Source organism: Hyla sarda, chromosome 3 (assembly GCF_029499605.1).
Source record: "Hyla sarda isolate aHylSar1 chromosome 3, aHylSar1.hap1, whole genome shotgun sequence".
NCBI classification, from domain to species: Eukaryota; Metazoa; Chordata; class Amphibia; order Anura; family Hylidae; genus Hyla; species Hyla sarda.
This window is the reverse complement of record NC_079191.1, coordinates 54,818,100-54,838,830: the sequence shown is the minus strand read 5'-3', so window position 1 is coordinate 54,838,830 and position 20,731 is coordinate 54,818,100. Positions and strand designations below refer to the sequence as shown.

Sequence of the window (20,731 nt, the reverse complement as noted above, 5' to 3'; positions counted from 1 at the left end):
GGCTGCTGCATCAGATATTCTGAGTTTATTTCTTAGACATTCTAGCTCTTTGGGCAAGGAGACACATGGCAACATAATTTTTTTTTTGTCTGTGATTCCATAACATAGAAAAAAAAATCTTCTCTGATTCCAAGTGTCAAAAAAGTGTTCCCAAGCCCCTGAAATGTTGAGGACTGGAATGCCTGCTTGCTTTTCCTCCTATCCCTGTCTCTGCTTGATTGACAGTCAAATGGAAGTTGAGCCCTTTATCCCAATCTTGCAACTGTGCTATGTGCATATATGTGATTTTTGAAAACAGGGCTTGGCTTCCAGCAGGCTGAGGTGATGTGAGGTAGCAATGAAGTGTTCAGCCCTCAGCACTTAAGGAGCGAGGAGATATGAGTGTCCTCCGGGCACCTCAGACACAGCATATTTTTGAAAAATGTCAGGAGGGAATACAACCTGTATAATCTTTTTTTTCACTATATTGGCTATCCCTTGATTTGAAGGGTCATAAAGCATTTGTATAAAACAGAATAGGGATTTTCCCAAAATAATCTTAGGTTAATGGAGAAAAGTTCCCAACTAGAAATATTCATTTATTCTGGATCCACAGACTTGTTACATATGGTTTCTTTATTTCTTTATTTTTTATTATACATTTCTATTTTTCCCCTTATAGGCCGACCCAAATATGCTCATCAAATTGGTTTCGAAGTACGTCTCTGATTATGCCAATACCAACTGGCCCATTGAGCTGGTTCCTCTGATTGAACAACTGCACTATTACAATGAGCGGCTGGTAGACTTCACTCAGGCTCAGATTCTCCAAGGTCTTGGCAAAGGAGTAGATGTGCAGAGATTTGCCACAGACAGTCAGTACAAAACGGAGACCATTCTTGGACTTGCGGAGTAAGTATTATATGTAGCAGGTGGGACGTTGGTCTTTTTGTGTCACATTATTGCCTTATGGAGAGTTATCTCTTATAGCTGCATTATCTCTGCATTGAGCTTTACATTCACTTGGAAGCTCCATTTAGTTCTATATCAGACAATTCCATAAAATTTTACAGCAAAAATAAGTGCAGCATGCAGCCCTACTGTTGCTTGTTAAAATACCAAAAGTCTTATTGGAGCCTCAACAGACCCTTTTATAAGACAGTGGGGTCTGTTGGGTACTGTTAGTATCCACTGTTGAGCTAAAGATGCGACACATGTAATCGGAACCTTAAGTGTGCGGACGGTGTACTATTGTGAGGAGGATGTTGGGAAATCAGATGGGTTGTCTCACAGAGACAACCCCTGTCCATATGCCCTATGAGGAGAAACAACTACTGTATGGGAAACCAAGTGTATACCAGGGTATCTGTTGAAATAAGTTCATATGCCACAGTTCACACTACAATTTTACTGTACGGGAATCGGATACGGCTGGGCGGAGCGAAAACCGGGCGCTTATATATCCCAGCTGGACCCGGCCCGTATCTAATTAATTTCAATGAACCGACTGGAGTCAAAAGGTGACTCTGGTCGGCTCATTTTTGACCGGTTTCTGGTTTTCTGATCGAACCTAAAACCGTGGTATGCTGCTCATTGAAATTAATTAGATATGGGCCGGGTCCGGCTGGGATATGGGAGCGCCCGGTATTCGCTCCCCCCAGCCGTATCTTGTTCCCATACAGTAAAATTGTAGTGTGAACCCAGCCTAAAAGAGATCTTTAGCAGGCAACATCCCACTGTTACTTAAACTATACCCCAGTAGGCTGTATAAACGGCATGCTTATTGTCCCCTATGTCCATGACATAGAATAACTTCTGTGCAAATAAAGGGAAAAAAATATATATACACACACACACACACATATACCGTATTTTTCGCCATATAAGACACACTTTTTCTTCCCCAAAACTGGGGGGGAAAAGTTGGTGCGTCTTATATGGAGAATACACACCTATCGCGGCGGTCCCTGCGGCCATCAATGGCCGGGACCCACTGCTAATACAGGACATCACCGATTGTGGTGATGCCCTGTATTAACCCTTCAGACGCGGCATTCAAAGCTGACCGCTGCGTCTGAAGCGAAAGTGACACTAACCCGGCTGCAGCGGGAGGGACCTAACCTGCCTCCTCGGTGTCTGCTCCGTGCCGGGATCCCCTGCATGGCGGGCGCTCTCCTTCGTCGTCGCGCACGCCGCCCCGTCATCCAATAGGAGCGGCGTGCGTAGCGACTTGATGGCGGTGACGGAGAGCGGCGACGGAGAGCGAGGATACAGGGTAGCAGAGACTTTCCGGAGCAACGGGGACACCCCGGGGACGCGGCGACAGCGATGGAGGGCAACATCCAGGGCAGCGGTGACGGGACCGAAGTGGCGGGGACACATGAGTATTACCTCCTATCCAGTGGTCTTCAACCAGCGGACCTCCAGATGTTGCAAAACTACAACTCCTGGCATGCCCGGACAGCCAACGGCTGTCCGAGCATGCTGGGAGTAGTAGTTTTGTAACATCTGGAGGTCCGCTGGTTGAAGATCACTGTGACCTATACTTTACATTGTATTCTAGATTTTCCTCATTTAAAATAGGGTGCGTCTTATATGCCGGAGCATCCTATATGGCGAAAAATACGGTATATGAAAAGGGAGATCCGACCATATATTACCATTTAAACATCAAGCGTCCTAGCAAGATGCAAATCCACTTACTTCAGAGGGGAGGAATGTGTACTCTCCCCTCAAATCCAAGAAAGCCTTTATAGAGCACCAGCAGTGATTTCTTAGCCAACCACTTAAATGCCACATTCACTTTCACAGTCTTGAAGATGTCTTGTGAAAGGGGCAAGTCCCCGAAATGCACAATATATAATATTGTAAGCTTGTCTTTTATGTATTCTTTTTATATATAAAAAAAATAAATGTTTGCTTAAAAGAACAACGGACTCCAGGTCTGTGAAAGTGAATGATACATATGAATGGTCGGCTAAATAACCACACTGCCGGTGCTGTATGTAAGCGGGGAACATTCTTCCCCTTGGAACTAAGTGGATTTGCATCTTGCTATGGTGTTTGATGTTTAGTGTTAATATATGGTCGGGTCCTTCTCTTCAATATATTTTTTTTCGCATATTCTAAGGATGGCATCTAGAGATACTTTTGGACTGGCCGGAGAAAAATTGCAGCAAGACCACATTTTGGAAGGTGCACAAAATGTTTTGAGTTGAATTAAAGTACCACTCACCTATAATAAGTCATCTACTGTGTGTACAAGTGGTGGTCTTACTGGGGAACAGTGTGCAGGTACAGAATCGCTTAAAATTTTGGGTTTTTTGTACGTCTATTAGACTTAAATATTAATTTCTCTGGTTTAGCTTTATATTAGAATGATCTCCTGCCTCTAAGCATGCAATGCACTGAGCGCAAATGTTGAGGACCACAAAGTAGAATACATAACGGCACAGAACTGAAGCGGGATCTGATATGCCTCCAGATTACAGCATTTTACACAGCCTTAAAATGCATTAACAGCAGATAATCTTCTGAGCCTGGAAATCTGTCTTAAGAAAAATAAATGAGAGGAATGCAGCCCGGGCTCTGTGATGTCATATCAGAGCTCTACAAGTTCTAGCAATTAGCCTGTGAGATTAGGAGAACCTATCTGCACATAATAATGTATTTGTGCCACGGCCCTGAATAAGGCAGCAGGATTAGAAGTGTCGCTATCGGGAGTCTGCTTTCAGACTTTTTTTTTTTTTTTTCAAATGTTCTTTGAATACATTTTTGGTGACTCTAAAAACAGAAATGTTAATACATGGAGGTTTGTAAAAGAATTATGAGCCCTGATAGGAAATCATATGTTATCTCATGTAAGTCCCTTTCCCAATTGCATAGAACAACTCAAAGGAGACAATTTTTATGGTAGCATCTGCTGCTTCTTTTCTATTTTGAAGAGGACTTGGTGATCAGTTGATTGCCACAGGTCATTTCACAGCAAACTCAGGCTGGCCATACTTTTGTGATACATGGACATACTGGGTCCAAGAAAGAGCCTACAATAGTTTGCGGTACCTTGTTTCACTATTACTTCAAGGTGATTGCACAAGTATGGCCACTGTGACCACGCGATCACTGGTGGGTCAGTGATTGTAATACACAGCCACATTCCTGGCATTTAATCCTTTCAGTGCTGCAATCAAACCTGGCACTGTGTATGGGGGAGGCTATCCTTGAACTATGATACCATGCCCTGGTAACATGTTTGTAAAAGCAGCTGTGATCCCAAGCCCTTGCACCAGGTCTTTTGTAAAAGCTTGTTTGGCAAAACCGTTGGCATGCTCTAGCTGGTAGACGGGCATAATATTACCTTTCTTGAATTTACTAAACTTTGCTGTGGAAATTATTAAACAGCCTGGTTTTGTAATGCTCTTTGCAGTTTTCTATGCTACACAGTTAATTGTTAGGCTTAGTGGCCAGAGACCAACAAGAGAAAAGGAATTCATGTCCCAGAAAAAGGTATTTCTACCGAAACAACATTGAAGTGTTATCACCCTGGGTCTCGCATGTCCTACCTGGTAGACAGGCACAATATTACCTTTCTTGAATTCATGGAACTTTAGTGGTGCGTCCCCCGGATGTGTCAGAATTCATTACAATTCTAATAGTAATTTTCTGGTGCCTGTGTCCTCCTTTATCACATTTCTAATTCTGTTTCTAAAGTACATTTAATTGTAGTCTGACCTCGCTCAGCCCTTACTTACTGCAAGGTGTTTCTCTACTTTTCCCAGAGTTGACTCTATTAATTCACATTCATTCACAAACTATAACATTGTGCTGCCTTTGTACTCATGTGATCAATAGGGGTGAAATCTTCCTGCAGTTTTCTTTTCACATTTTTCAATGTGTATCGATGTAATGGGAACACAGCAGAGATCATGCTCTGTAGCCTCCTCCTGTTAACACCGCTAATTCTATTGTAAAGCAGAATCACAACATGTTCCTTATTTACTGAAACTTGTTTGAAAAGGAAGTTTGAGGTTAACCAGATTGGCTGTATCCCTATTACCTCCTCTCATGCTAATGTGGAAAAAGGCAAACATGGGAAAACTACAAAGTTATAGGTTCATGCAAAGTAAATGCAATACATATTTACCAGCTTCACGCTGAAATATTTATCATCCTTTTTCATAAAGTAAAAGTACTAATATCAATACTAACTAGATACAAGAGCGCATTCTACAGATGCATTCACATCACACTTTAGCCCTTTTGTTGTCTCAATGTCATCTTCACTTCAGAGCCTAAAGTGCCCATCGCCTTTAATGTGCTGAACATATATTCACCTTCTGTGCGGGACTCAGAAATGAGGTCTACCACACTGAAAGTATATAGGTTTGGAAAATAGATATAACTGACTTACAGTTAGACTTTGTTTAGCCCTTCTAAATTATTAGGCACGTTGGGCTTTACGATGGCTTCCTGTATTGACAGCTTGCTGTCTAACAGGAAATGACTAAATCGTAATATGAATGTAGCCATAAAGGGGAACTTCGGTTATGCAAAATGTATCCTCTATCCTCAGTATAGGGGATAAGTGTCTGATCCTGGGGGAGTCTCCAGAACAGGCCCACCTTTTACCTCTAATATTCCTGGCCACCACTTTCCAAGGCAAACTGGTCTTGGGAACAATTTCCTGCTCTGCCAATCATGGCTCAGGTGCGACATAGGGGATGCATTTTACATAACCAGCATACCCATGTAACCAGTATTTTCAATCCAGAGACTTCTGTTGGTTTGTTTTTGAAAGCTGCAAATATAATTATACTACCACAGAATGTGAATTCATACGTTTTTTCTAGGATTAAAGGGCCTTCTGGAGAATTGATATTATTTAAGAGGTCAGGTTAAGATGAATAGGCAAAAATTCAAACAATTTACTCCCCTGCCAGTGCCATTTAAGTGGTGCTGGTACTTGCTGCTAAATGCTTCCTGTTCTCCTCGTGATGCAGGAAATGCCCACTCCATCAATCACTACCAAGATGGGTCACCATTACGTTTAGAAATTGGCTAAGCAGGCATTTTCTTTGTGTCAAGAGAAAATCAGAAAGCACTGACCAGTGATCAGCAAGCCGATGAGTACAATGGGTTTTTTTTTCCATCCTACTTGGAGTTCCTGACACATACCTTTTCATTATCCCTCCGATCCCTTTTAAATAGAGATGTCATTCTCCAGACAATTCCTTTAAAAAGATGTTGCTGATTTTTGTCAGATGTACAACCACTGTTTTTGGGTCTGGGGTATAGCTGAAGAGTGCTGAACCACAACCTCCTTCCCTGCTAGCAAAGTCCACCATATTGGAACCTTGAACCAGAAAGAGCCCTGATCAGGCGAATCATAAAGCTAGACCTTGTAAATGAGGCCCTGAAGGGCTTGATGAGGAATCCTTAACCCACCTCCCCTCCCCCCCCCCCCCCCAACCCAAACACACGCTCGCAAAACTTCTTTCTATTGGTAGACTAATAGAAAAGTGGTTGGTTGATGAAATGTTGGAGTCCTTAGAAGTCTGTCAGCATTTTGCTTTTTCCTTTCTTACTGCGATTGCCTGGTTTCTTTACATTGATGTTCTGAAGGATTGATACCTAATTATTTTGGTGATTTTCTTATTTCCCTTGCATGCCCATAGCTTTCTATAACCTTTTTTTCCAAAGAACTCACAGAGCTCTTTGAATCTAGAAATGAGGATCATGTCAAACTAAATGGTTTAAATAAGAATCAATTTATGTTAAAAAAAAAAAAATGACTGGGGCAAAGCACATCAAACTATAATGCTTGTGATACAAATCCACAACACAGAAAGGGTAGTGAAGGTTATTCATATACAGTCGGCTTGTGAACGAAAAGTTCTAGCAAATAATTTTAGAATATAATCTGAAATCTGTTAGAAAAAATACTAAAAAGGCCTAAATGACCGTTCACACGAATCAGCTCACGTGATGGCATCCTGGTATTATTCTTGCATACTCTGCCCTTTGCTATGATGTGAAACATGACTGAATTTGTATCAGATAAATGATTGGGTTTGTTCGGTATAATAATGTGTTTTTGTCATCCGGCACTATGGGAACAACAAAGTGTGAAAGAGCCAATTATGGCATGCTGCTGATCTTTGAGATGGCCATGAATCATTTTTATAGTGTTTTTATATGCTTTTAATTAGACTTTCCAGGGTAAGAGGCTTTGTGCGATGCATTGGTATGCAATACGCCTCTCCGACGGGTCTTATGGGAAAAAAACGTACAGAGTGAAGAATGCAGTTGCAACCATAGAAAGATACTTACTTCATTACAGCTAATGGAGGATTGCTCATCTTAAAATAAACTGTGCAGGCTTTTTATTGACCTTCTATGCATTATGCCTTTGAGATCTTATGACCCCAAGAGCAACCACAAAGTTGTGTGAGTCACTTTTGTAGCAAACTATAGATTCATACTTTGCTAATAGTTTTATTTAAAAGTATTCTACTGCTTTATGTATTCAGCTCCTATGCAGATATATATTTCTCCATGGATACAGGCTACAGACTTACCCCTGTGTAGTCTGAACTTTAAGCAGTGGCGACTTTAGTATCCCAAGAAAATGCAGACCTCAGGCTTAGAACTTCTATCCTATGGGGTCCACATCCAAATCTCCATGTGTTCCCAGCTAGGACCTTAACCTCTAATAGCCAGGCCAATTTTCATTTTTTTGTGTTGCTTTTTTCCTCTTTGTTTTTTAAGAACCATAACTCTTATTTTTTTCATTTAAAGGCTTAGTTTTTGCATGACCGAATGTACTTTGTATTGACTTTATTTTATGATACAATATACAATACAAGAAATATTTGTTGGTTGAAATTGAAAACATAACCCAATTAAAAATTTTTTGGAGGCTTCCGTTTTTACAGGGAAACTGATATGTTATTTTTATTTTATGGGTCAGTACAATTAAAGTGATATCCACTGTATGACTTTAGTTTTATTTTGCTACTGTTAAAACTAAAGAAATCTCCCAATCTAAAAAAAAAAAAAAAATTCTCAAAATCACCCAATTCTAACCCCTAAAACTTTTTCTTTACACTTAATTTATAAATGTCCCAAGTAACTTAAAATATTAGGTTGCTTATACTGATTAATGCTATTATATTGCATAGCATTGATCAGTTAGATCGGTGCTCTGCTAGTATTATAGATCTGCCTAAGGAATGCTGTATCAGCAGATCTATCAGCCATAATAACCAATCAGACTGGGAGCACATGGTGAGTATACCATTTGTTTATATTGGTGTGGTGCTGTGCAATGGCCATTATTGTTGTGACACAGTGTCTGTGGGTTGACATGGTCCATAGCCAGGGGCTAGGTTGAGCAGTATTGAATCTGCTCGGGCACTGGGCCATTCCCCCTATGGGCACTGGTGTCACGGCAATGGTGGTCGCTGCCCAGCACTACTTCATTTTAGGTTAAGGATCCACTCTACCTAGGTGGCCTTGACTTGGCGAGCAGGCTTGCACTTTTATATCAAAATGTTCATTTTATAAATATACTGAGAAGCAAAGGAGCTTTGTAAAATATGTGGATGTGCTGTTTTTCTACATTTCAGTCACATAGTAACCAATCACATTGCGAGGGTGTCGATCGGGCACCTGATAGGAGCGGCACTTGTCACCTACCCTTTAAAATGCTATGATCACTATTAATGGTGGTATTTAAGTGGTTAAATGACTGACATCAGCAGGGGCAGATCCAGTTTGATAGTTGTGTTGAGTCCCTGTTGTCCATTATTCATGTTGAATATTGTGCCACAGTCCAGTCTGTAGACATGCTGACAGACTAGGACAGTCATATTTTAAGGCTCTTTAATGGGGTCAGACTTACAAGTTATTGACCAGTGGCACTAGAGGGACAGTTTTCTTTCTTCTGGTGGAGAGCTAATTTGCATAGCTTTTCCCAGGTATCATTGCCTATAAGTGTGTACAATTTGTGCTGCCCATGATATAAATGGATAGACCATGTACACCGTTGCTTTTCTTGATGCTTTTTCTTGTTGAGGAAGGCCCATGTGGACTTCATATTTTGTTAGTGAGACAACCACTTTAATACCGGATTTAAAAATTATTCAGTTTAATAACAACAGGAAAAATCTTTGTATTTAAGAGTGTTTGAAGTCACCAGAAGCTGTTTAGTACCCAGGATACTATTTGTTTAACACAAGGGGCTGAGTGAAAATGTCGGTAGGAATAGGAGAGCGTGGCTGTCTTGTGTTGTCTGCTCTTGTCAGTTCGATATGTAAATCAATGCCCCCGTCTGATTTTTGAGTGACGTGAACACATCTTTGTGTCCTTTCAAGCTCCGCACTAGTTCAACACTGTTTCTCAACAATGACATTTAGTGGCAGCTGTATATTCTGGTACATGAGGAACGTATTGAAAAAAGGAAATCGACTGGGATGCTGATGTGCTTTTTAAACTTTTTAGAATTAAAATAAATCAAAAAGTTTTGAATGAGCATAGACATCTGAAGATACGACGTGAGTGCAGTCAGCAGGGGTTCTATCCTATTTCTTTTCTCTGCCATTTCTCTCGCAGAGTGAGCATGCAATCACATTGTCACTCAGAACTATTACCGGGGACTCTGAACGGAGCTTTTTTGTACCAGTCATTTATGGAGGACTCCTCACCTTCTTTTTGTTTCCAGCCTTGCATTAGGGAAAATAACTAGCATACTTCCAGTATCTGCTTTTTCAATGTCATCCATTTTGTAGAGTAAAAGAAAGTTATATTTATAAAAAAAAGTATATCTGTATTTTTACTAGATGATGTTGGCCATAATGTATGTTAAAGAGTACAAGTCACAACAAAAACTTTTTATATTTTGTTAATCAATGTATCAGAAACAACTTTCTAATAACATGTGATTAACAAAAATGTATCTTTATATCTTTTTTTTATTAAAAAAAAAATGACCACTATGGGTCTCCCTACATGTCCCGGAACAAAGAATTCGGACTCATGCCGCCCTGGACAATGAAGAGCCCAGCGCAGCTCTCAGCCTGTCAATCAGACAGGTGGGAGCGAGCGCTGTGCCCGCAGCACGGGCGCACCTGTCATGGCCAGCCAGGTCATCAGGCTGCTCCCCCCTTGCAAGGAGAGCCGGCACGCGCTGGCCAAATGTCAATGTAATGAAGGGCTGCACAGAAGAGGATCGGGTCTGCCTCTCCTTAGTCTGATCAAGGTCTTACTCTGATTGAGGTCTTCCGAAGTAAGCTGGGAGCAGCATGGTTGGATTTTTCAATGGGCATTTTATACATTATATATATATATATATATATGATCTGTGTAAAGAGGAAAAAGGGTTGAAGTACTTCAGATGACGTTGCGCCTGCTGACCACACACCCTTCCTCCATCGCTCACGGCAGGAGCCTTAGCAGCCACAGGGGATTTAGAAACAATTTATTTATATACCGTTTAGGTAAAAATTAAGACAGGAATAGTGTCGGTGAGAGTCGGGGACAGATTGGGGGGGGGGGTGTATTAGGGACAGTTTAGTTGGTGATAGGTACTCTTTAATCTAAAATGGTATTTACAAGTTTGCAAAACATATTGCCTCAAGGCATCTAAAATAATTACATGAACTAACTTTGCTTATTCCCTTGATTAATCATGTTCTATCATTCTAATTATGCTAGCCTGTGTGTCTCCATAGCTACAGACTACATACAAACCCTGAGTAGTCAGATCATGTAATCATGTGTTACTTCCATTTTCCCCACCATTGTTGGTAGATTAGTACAAAAATTCTTATTTAATTTTTTTAAAACATGACTCTACCATGGTTTGGCTGGTAGGGTTCTGAACCAGACCCAGACCAATGAAAACTTTTGAGGTGTCCCTAGGACATGTCAAAACTTTTTAAAAAGCTCATTGACCTTTTAAGGTCCCTTTCACACTGCCGGAGAGCCGGGGAGAATAACGGCAGAAAAATTACAGCATGTGCCGTCTTTTTCTCCCGTTATTTATAACTGGTCCTGGCAGCCCCCATAATAGTAAATGGGAGTGGCCAGGACCCGTTGTTTGCTGTTTCTCCCTGTTATGAGAACAGCCACAGTATGAAAGTAGCCTAAGCCTAAACATAAAGAAAATAAACTTTAAACTCACCTACGTCGGGGCCACACGCTGGGGACTGGTACACTGGACAGCAGTCAGCCTATCACTGGCCGGAGCGATGTCCCACCCCGGCCAGTGATGGGCTGAGCCCACTGTCATGTAAGAAGCTCTGGCTGGCTTCTTACATGATAGTGGGCTCAGCCTATCACTGGCCGGGGTGGGACATCGCTCCGGCCAGTGATAGGCTGACTGCTGTCCAGTGTACCAGTCCCCAGCGTGTGGCCCCGACGTAGGTGAGTTTAAAGTTTATTTTATTTATGTTTTGCAGCCCAGGCATAAGGATACTGCGGACAGCAGTGGTCTCCAACCTGCGGACCTCCAGCTGTTGCAAAACTACAACTCCCATGCTGGGAGTTGTAGTTTTGCAGCAGCTGGAGGTCCGCAGATTGGAGACCACTGGCGTACATTGAGTTCCAGCGCCTGGTGGCCCCCAACAAAGAGGAGGAGGGCAGTGCTTGAACGTGACATCTGTGAGTAGTTCCCCGCTGGGCTGATCATTAATTGGGGGGGGGGGGGGGGACAGAACAGCGCTGGCGGATCACATGATTTGGGGGGGGTCGCTGAACACTGCGCGCGGATCACATGATTGAGGGGGGGAGGGTGAAAATACTGTTGTATACTGTGGAACCACCGTAAATTAAAAAAAATACCGTGATACACATATTTGGTCATACCGCCCAGCCCTACACTGAGCACATGTGACAGTCTGGAGACGCTGTGGAGATCATTCTACTGCCTGAAACATCCTCCAGCATGACCGGTTTGGCGTGGGTCAGTAATGGTGTGGGGTGGCATTTCTTTGGGGGGCCGCACAGCCCTCCATGTGCTTGCCAGAGGTAGCCGGACTGCCATTAAGTACCGAGATGAGATCCTCAGACCCTTTGTGAGAACATATGCTGGTTCAGTTGGCCCTGGGTTCCTTATATTGCAAGACAATGCTACACCTCATGTGGCTGGAGTGTGTCAGCAGTTCCTGCAAGAGGAAGGCATTGATGCTATGGACTGGCCAGCCTGTTCCCCAGACCTGAATCCGTTTGAGCACATCTGGGACATCATGTCTCACTCCATCCACCAACGCCACGTTGCACCACAGACTGTCCAAGATGCTTTAGTCCAGGACTGGGAGGACATCCCTCCAGGAGACCATCTGCCACCTCATCAGGAGCATGCCCAGGCATTGTAGAGAGGTCATATGGGCACGTGGAGGCCACACACACTACTGAGCCTCATATTGACTTGTTTTAAGGACATTACATAAAGTTGGATCAGCCTGTAGTGTGGTGTTCCACTTCGATTTTGAGTGTGACTCCATATCCAGACCTCCATGGGTTGATAAATTTGCCATTAATAATTTTTGTGTGATTTTGTTGTCAGCACATTCAACTATGTACGACGAAGTATTTCATGCGATTAGTTCATTCATTCAGATCTAGGATGTGTTATCTTAGTGTTCCCTTTATTTTTTTGAGCAGTGTATAAACACTCAGAATTGTAAAAAAGTGTGTGATCAGGACATCCTAAGATATTTTATGGTAATGAAATGTCATTTTTTTGGGTTTGTCAAAGGTCCTCTTTAAGAATTACTGTACATGTCCTTGAATATAAATGATAAATTATGCAGTTTGAAGTATAGTAATATTTTGAAGGTATTTACAACAATTAAACACGTGTAAAGCTACACACCCTGGGAGTTAAAAGCAATAATTACCCATATAGTGCCACATGTAGAGGCTACCCATATATATATAGGTGTCAAGCCCAAAGAGAATTGGCTGGCTAAATTAAAGGAGTACACCTGCGTGCACTTTTTTCCTTTTATTCCATCCGGGCTGCAAAATAAAAGAAAACACACTTTCTCTTACCTGCCAACGAGCCCCCGGAGCTCCGGTACAGGTGTTCGGTCCCCGGGCTGTATTATTCTTACTTCCTGTTAGCCCGGCACGTCACATGGAGCTTCAGCCTATCACCGCCCGCAGCGATGCCCCGCCTCGGCGGTGATAGGCTGAAGCTCCATGTGACGTGCCGGGCTAACAGGAAGTAAGAAGAATACAGCCCGGGGACCGAATACCAGTACCGGAGCTCCGGGGGCTCGTTGGCAGGTAAGAGAAAGTGTGTTTTCTTTTATTTTGCAGCCCGGACGGAATAAAAGGAAAAAAGTGCGCGCCGGACTACTCCTTTAACTCTCCCCAAATATGTGTAGCCTAAAAAGCCTAAAGTGTAGACTCCAAATGAATCATAATATCTTATAAAAAATTTAGCTATTTACACAAATAACATGAAATAAAAGGTTGCTTGAATTCCTCCTTGATTTTATACATATGTTTTTATTGTATGCTACACTATTGTACTACTAAAGATTATATATTGTTCATGTTATTTGTGTAAATAGCTACATTTTTTCTTGGGTATTATAATATTTTGAGAATTGTGAATGCAGCTCTAAGGCAAAACACAGACAGTAACTCGGGATGCAGTGTATTTACACACTTATGGACCATGAAGTGCACACTGTGTTGTGGTCTGTGTTATTCAGGATTGTGTGTAGAGATGAGCGAACTTACAGTAAATTCGATTCGTCACGCACTTCTCGGCTCGGCCGTTGATGCCTTTTCCTGCATAAATTAGTTCAGCTTTCAGGTGCTCCCGTGGCCTGGAAAAGGTGGATACAGTCCTAGGAGACTCTTTCCTAGGAATGTATCCACCTTTTCCAGCCCACCGGAGCACCTGAAAGCTGAACTAATTTATGCAGGAAAAGTCATCAACCGCCGAGCCGAGAAGTTAGTGACAAATCGAATTTACTGTAAGTTCGCTCATCTCTAATTGTGTGCTTAAGTCCAGAGCTACTTCCCGGTCTGCGCAGATCGATACAAGAGAGATGCAACTCACGCTGGGTGGAACGTTTTTGAGAGAACCTTATGATGCCTAGAAGATTCCGTGCAGGACTCCTGCTCATCAGAAAAAGGCTCGTGCACGGACCTTGCTGTGTGTCGTACAGTTGCCTTGGTTTTCTGCAGTTGCCTTGGTTTTCTGCACTGGCGAGAGACAAGCTTTGAACTTACACTGTACTCCCCTCTCAAGGCAGTGGGTTTTTCGGGCGCATTTTTAGGAGGGGGTAGCATGACATAGACTGGTGAGTTGGGGCACTCTCCTGGAGACGAGCACAGCAATACTGTGATAGAGCATCATGGAGTGTCAGTGGAGAAGGCAGCCAAAAGAGGTTTCCACCGCTGCTTGGCCCAGATCCTCTCTCCCTCTCTATTCAACAGTGCATGTAGTGGTGTATTGGGCCTGCATTTTTGCCTCCTCCCTTAAAATACTGCCCTAGGCCTGAGCCTTGTTGGCCTAGTGGTAAATATGCCACTGGTAGTAGGAAAGCATCATTATACTATTGTTTTTCCCAGTCCAGAAGCCACAAATACAAAATGTTCCTGAAAGAGCTGGAACAAACTTATTGTTCTATCCAGAAAATCAAAGCTTGTTTAAGAGAAGCCCAGCGATCGCCTGTTGATAGAATGAAAATGTTAGAAATGAAATGATTAATCAGTCATCTCGGATAACATTTACTTAACTCATCCCCAGAGCTTCATTTAAAAATGTCAAATGTTTTCTGTCTATTGCCAGTTGTATTTATGTTGTTTTTTTCCCAATATTTTCTTATTAATAAAAAAAAAAAGCTAATTGAAAAAAAAAATCACAACAAAAACATCAGCTGTAAATTGTTAAATTATTTTGGCAGCTTATGTGCAATGAGGTTCAAAGTGTTGGAGTTTTGCTTAGCTAAATATTTCTTCGTTATTAGTGGAAATGGCTTATGCTCCCATAGAATTTATCTGAGGGAAAAGTGGTGGAGGATAGTCTTAAAGGGGTACTCCACCCCTAGCCAAAGGCATATTCTCCCCTATCCGAAGTTCGCTCCATGCAGCAGATAACACGGGGTGCTGCAGGAGAGATCGCGGGTGTTCTCCTGCAGCACCCCGTGCCATTTGCTGCACGGAGCGAACTTTGCTCCGTGCCTGATGACGGGCGATACAGGCCGGAGTATCGTAATGTCACGGCCCCGCCCCCTCATTACGTTATGGCCACCCCCTCAATACAAGTCTATGGGAGTGAGCATGGCGGTCAGCGGTTGGATTCTCACAATCAGACATCTTATCCCCTATTCTTTGGATAGGGGATAAGATGTCTAGGGGAGGAGTACCCCTTTAAGGTCTGTTTCAGTTTTTATTATCCTGCTGTGCATTTATGTTGTTAGGCCAAAAAAAAAAAAGACTTTTCATTTCAGCCTGGAACAGGTTTAAAGAGTTACTTTCATTTGAAACTAGTGTGACATGTTGCCAACACCCCCTGCCATCACGAGTTATAAGCCGATAAAGTGTGCGGCTGCAATGTTCTCTCTGGCCGGCCAACAGATCCGACTCTTTCATTCCATGCACCAATGCAGAAAAGAGTCAGATTTGATTGACAGCTGGGGAGTGAATTGTGCAACGCACTCTAACGCCTTATTACTCGCAAGTGCAGTTGGTCTCAGAACTTAATGCAATTAAAACTTTTAACAGGTCTGGATGACATGCCAAAAGTTTTTGCAAATTATCACAGGCTTGCTTCACGTTACAATTCTGCATTGCGTTTTATGAGCCGAACAGGGTGAACTAGTGTCTATGTTTAGGTAATTTTCCAAACATATGCATTTATTCTCCTGGACTCAAAATCCTGGGAAATACAGGGTATACATTTGTATAATGACTTGCATGTAGTCACCAGTTGGCCATGTTTGGACCATTAAAGTCAAAGAAGCCTGTACCAGTATATGCACGTGTACTTCAGCATGCCATTTTGATAAGATGCTGATTTATACTTGGAACATATTGCAAAATCAGGATGTGAATCCAGAATTAGAAAAATGGGTGTTATTAATTGCATAAACTCAAACATGATTTGCTCTGTTTCTTTATAGAATTAACCTTTTTTTTTATCCAGCATACCATTTTTAAGCTGTTGTTGCTTGAAGTAGTTGTCCACTCTTGAACAAATCAAATTAGATTATTATTACGTTTATTAATGTATTAATGTACGCTCCTAATGTTTTTTTTTTTTTTATTATTCCTTTTGTCTAGGACTCTTGAAGAAAATGTCTACAAGATTTCTCTCTCCTTGGCTCAGCGGTACAAAGTGCCTCTATGGGAGGTTTACATGACCCACCTGGAGTACTTGTTCTGTGACAGTGGGTATGTATTTCACTTTATGTCATCTATTGTTGTTAGTCGAAATACATATCTTCTATGGTGATTATGTCTGCAATGTACATTGTGTTCCAGTTATCTCAGAGTACTTGTCACCACAAAAATGTTTTATATTTTGTTAATAAATATATTAGAAACAACTTTCTAATAACATATGATTAACAAAAATGTATCTTTATATGTTTTTTATTTTATTTTTTTACTTTTAAAAACCGACCACTAGGGGTCTCCCTACATTTCCTGCTCATAGAGTTCGGACTCATGACAGCCTGACATGAGTCCGAACTCTCAGTGCAGCCAGGACACTAAAGAGTACAGCGCAGCTCCCTGCCTGTCAATCAGACAGGCGGGAGCGAGCGCTTTGCATGCTGTACGCTACATTGAACCCAATTTTGTCTGGTTTTCTCAATTTGCATCTACAGTACGCAAAGTAAAGCAGACAGTGATTTAAACGGATATTACTTTTTCTAAACCGCAGCCTACTAGGGCTCTAAAATAACAACTATTACTCCATATTCTCCTGGCCTAGTCCAGTTCTCCATTCCACCATGGACCCTCTGTTTAGTTACTCTGGTGATGTACTCTCCGTTCTCTACTTCTGATGACATTCTGAATCATGTAAAATACACCTCGAACTTGACAAGTGGTCATCTGAACTCCCTGAATGTTTAGCTGTATGGTAACCAGAAACTAGCAGTCAGATGTATTGGACTTTAACTTGACATGTAACACATTAACAGGGTATTGTAGCCTTTAAAAGTCCCCCTGCAACTCTAGATTTTCTCCATCCCATCCCCCGATCTCCTCGTTTTCCTCGTCATTCTTGCTTCTGAGATGGAGCTATTGGGGACCATAGCATGTATTTTTTTTTTTTTTGTGATGGGGTTAATTATATTTTAATAAACTTCTCTTAGTGCTTACATGGTGCACAGCCACTTCTATAGTGTAGTAAATAATTTCTGTCAGCATAAAGCCATCTGTTACGGTGGTGTCATGACTTCAAAAACCATTTAGATCCTGCGGTCACAATTTAACAATGGTTGGGATTAAACTACCCAAATCAGAGGATGCCCTATTCCTGAAGGTTAGCTGTCATGATACACCCGGCACAGACTCATTCTGGGTTAGTCAGGCCTATGGTCAAACGTTATTTGGAATAAAGCCTGTATGTGACATTGTCATACAATCTAGGTATAGATAGGTGGCACTAGAGTGATGGTTTTTTGACCCCCCCACCCTCCAATAAGCCTTGTTGCCTTTTTCAAAAGTAGAGTAGGCAGTGCAACATTGTATAAAGTGACAAACTTGTGTGCAAAATATGGCTTCACATTCCTCTTCTTGCCTTAGTGAAATTGTTCTATTCTATATATATTCTATAGAGAAGTTAGAACATCCTGTGACCACAGTAGCCACAGTGTTGATGGTCTTACTGACAGAAAGCCAAGAAGATAATGGGCAAGTGAGATACCACAGCTTGGAAATACAGTACAGTGATCCCTCAACTTACAATGGCCTCAACATACAATAGTTTCAACATACAATGGTCTTTTCTGGACCATTGTAAGTTGAAACCAGACTCAACATACAATCCTACGCACAGTCCAGATCTGTGAAACGTGTCAATGGCTGGAAGATCTGACCAATCGGAATGGGTATTCACTGGTAAAACCCCTGTATTACTGAAGCGTATGCACTGACTGGTGTCTACAGTACAGGAAGGTATTACATGTTCTGTACACTTTACCTGTGCCAGGGTTATCTGTTCCTTTGGACACCAGGTGAGGGCAACTCCATGTTACTTTACTCCATGTTAAAGTACTGCGTGTACTGTACAGGACTCTGAAGAAGCTCCTGTCCTCTACATAGACCAGTGTTTCCCAAGCAGGGTGCCCCTAGCTGTTGCAAAACTACAGCTCCCAGCATGCCCGGACAGCCTTTGGCTGTCCGGGCATGCTGGGAGTTGTAGTTTTGCAACAGCTGGAGGCTCCATGCTTGGGAAACACTGACATAGACAGTGATTACAGCTCCCAGCAGATCTTTCTTACTTTTGTATGTAAGGATTTGCTTTATCTGTATTAGTTATCTACTTATTATTCTTTAATCCTCACGTCTTCCTATTTTCGGATGACATTTTGGTGCCTTTAGAACCAATTACCAGGTTTCCATAGAGTTCTGGTCTCAACATACAATGGTTTCAACATACAATGGCCTTCCTGGAACCAATTAATATTGTAACTTGAGGGATCACTGTATATCACTTTGTCTGTCATCTCAATGACTGCACCTTTCTTCAAAAGAGTTTCAAACCTATGATAGACACCATAATGTAAAGAGGTGTCACCCAATACTGATGATGTATACAGTATATTCTGCACACTGTCAAGTATTCTTATCCCATATAAAGAACACAGATATCTTTAACTTTTAAAGCAACACATCATGAAGTAGTATAAACCCCAGAATAGCACAGCAGCTCTTCGCCTTTCATCTTTCTTTGTGTAAGCTTCCATGGTCAGCACTCCTGGGACAGGTAAGCAGAGCATTCTGCCATTGCAGCTCTGTGCCTGGAACTTCTACGTGGAAAATACAGAGGGCGACTCTCTTGGGACCCTAACACAGAACTTGGCATACTTAGAGTAATCTGCTAGAATAAGGTAGAAATGGGTATGTTTGTATAAAAATAAATAGAAGATGCATGAATTACTGATATACTCTGTCATATGTCCTATTATTTAAAGACAATTTAATCTCCTGCTGTGACGTCTGTGTTAGTAAATACTTGCATTCCCCATGAAATATTCAATTCTTTATTATACAGTGATCCCTCAACTTACAATGGCCTTAAAGGAGTAGTCCAGTGGTGACCCAGTGGTGAACAACTTATCCCCTATCCTAAGGATAGGGGATAAGTTTGAGATCGCGGGGGGTCCGACCGCTGGGGCCCCCCGCGATCTCCTGTACGGAGCCCCGACAGCCCGCGGGAAGGGGGCATGTCGACCTCCGCACGAAGCGGCGGCCGACACGCCCCCTCAATACAACTCTATGGCAGAGCCGAAGCGCTGCCTTCGGCAATCTCCAGCTCAGCCATAGAGATGTATTGAGGGGGCGTGTCGGCCGCCTCTTCGTGCGGGGGTCGACACCCGCTATCTGGCCGGAGAGCCTGGCCCCCGTACAGAGAGATCGCAGGGGGCCCCAGCGGTCGGACCCCCCGCGATCTCAAACTTATCCCCTATCCTTAGGATAGGGGATACGTTTTTTACCACTGGACTACCCCTTTAACATACAATAGTTTCAACATACAATGGTCTTTTCTGGTCCATTGTAACTTGAAACCAGACTCAACATACAATGCTACAGACAGTCCAGATCTGTGAAACGTGTCAATGGCTGGAAGAACTGACCAATCAGAATGGGCAATTTACTGGTAAAACACCTGTATTACTAAAGTGCAGGCACTGACTGGTGTCTGGTAGCGCCCCCTACAGTACAGGGAGGTATTACATGTTCTGTACACTTTATCTGTGCCAGGGTTACCTGCTCCTCTGGACACCAGGTGAGGGCGGCTCCATGTTACTTTTTTAGGACATTGCCTGTTCTGTACAGGACCCTGAAGAAGCTCCTGTCCTCTACATAGACCAGTGTTTTCCAAGTAGGGCACCCCCAGCTGTTGCAAAACTACAACTCCCAGCATGCCCGGACAGCCTTTGGCTGTCCGGGCATGCTGGGAGTTGTAGTTTTACAACAGCTGTAGGCTCCCTGCTGTGGAAACATTGACGTAGACAGTGATTTACAGCTCCCAGCAGATCTTTATTACTTTTATATGAAAGGATTTGCTTTATCTATATTAGTTATCTACTTATTGTTCTTTAATCCTCACTTTTTCCTCTTTTTGGATGACATTTTGGTGCCTTTAGAACCAATTACCAGGTTTCCATAGAGTTCTGGTCTCAACATACAATGGTTTCAACATACAATGGTCATCCTGGAACCAATTAATATTGTAACTTGAGCGACCACTGTATTTTCACTCTGTTATTCCTGTATTGTATTAATAAATTAACAATTGGGCGTTACCCTTTTCCTTATAAAGGGATGTTGCCAATTTGAACCCCCCTTTCTATTGGCTTACATTATTTTATTCTGTCTTTTTCATCTAGCAGTTTAGTCTGGCATATTGATGTTCTGTAGTACAGTTAATTGGGCATGCATCAATGGGCACTGGCATTAAAAATAACTTTTTATATGCTTTAGGGATATATCAAAAGTTTCCGTTCACCAGATTTGGCTCATGCTGACTGATAAATCTGGCACATCCATAAAT

The 20,731-nt window shown here is 42.2% G+C and overlaps 1 protein-coding gene across 3 annotated transcripts in view; it reads left to right on the top strand.

The window, feature by feature from the left end:
* NBAS (NBAS subunit of NRZ tethering complex) overlaps nucleotides 1–20,731 on the top strand; it is a 701,350-nt gene that overhangs the window by 425,813 nt on the left and 254,806 nt on the right. For all 3 annotated transcript variants that reach the window (XM_056564221.1, XM_056564220.1, XM_056564222.1), the window contains 2 exons: nucleotides 662–891; nucleotides 16,285–16,395. In XM_056564221.1, the coding sequence (XP_056420196.1) occupies nucleotides 662–891; nucleotides 16,285–16,395 (341 nt within the window). The remainder of the gene's footprint in view (nucleotides 1–661; nucleotides 892–16,284; nucleotides 16,396–20,731) is intronic.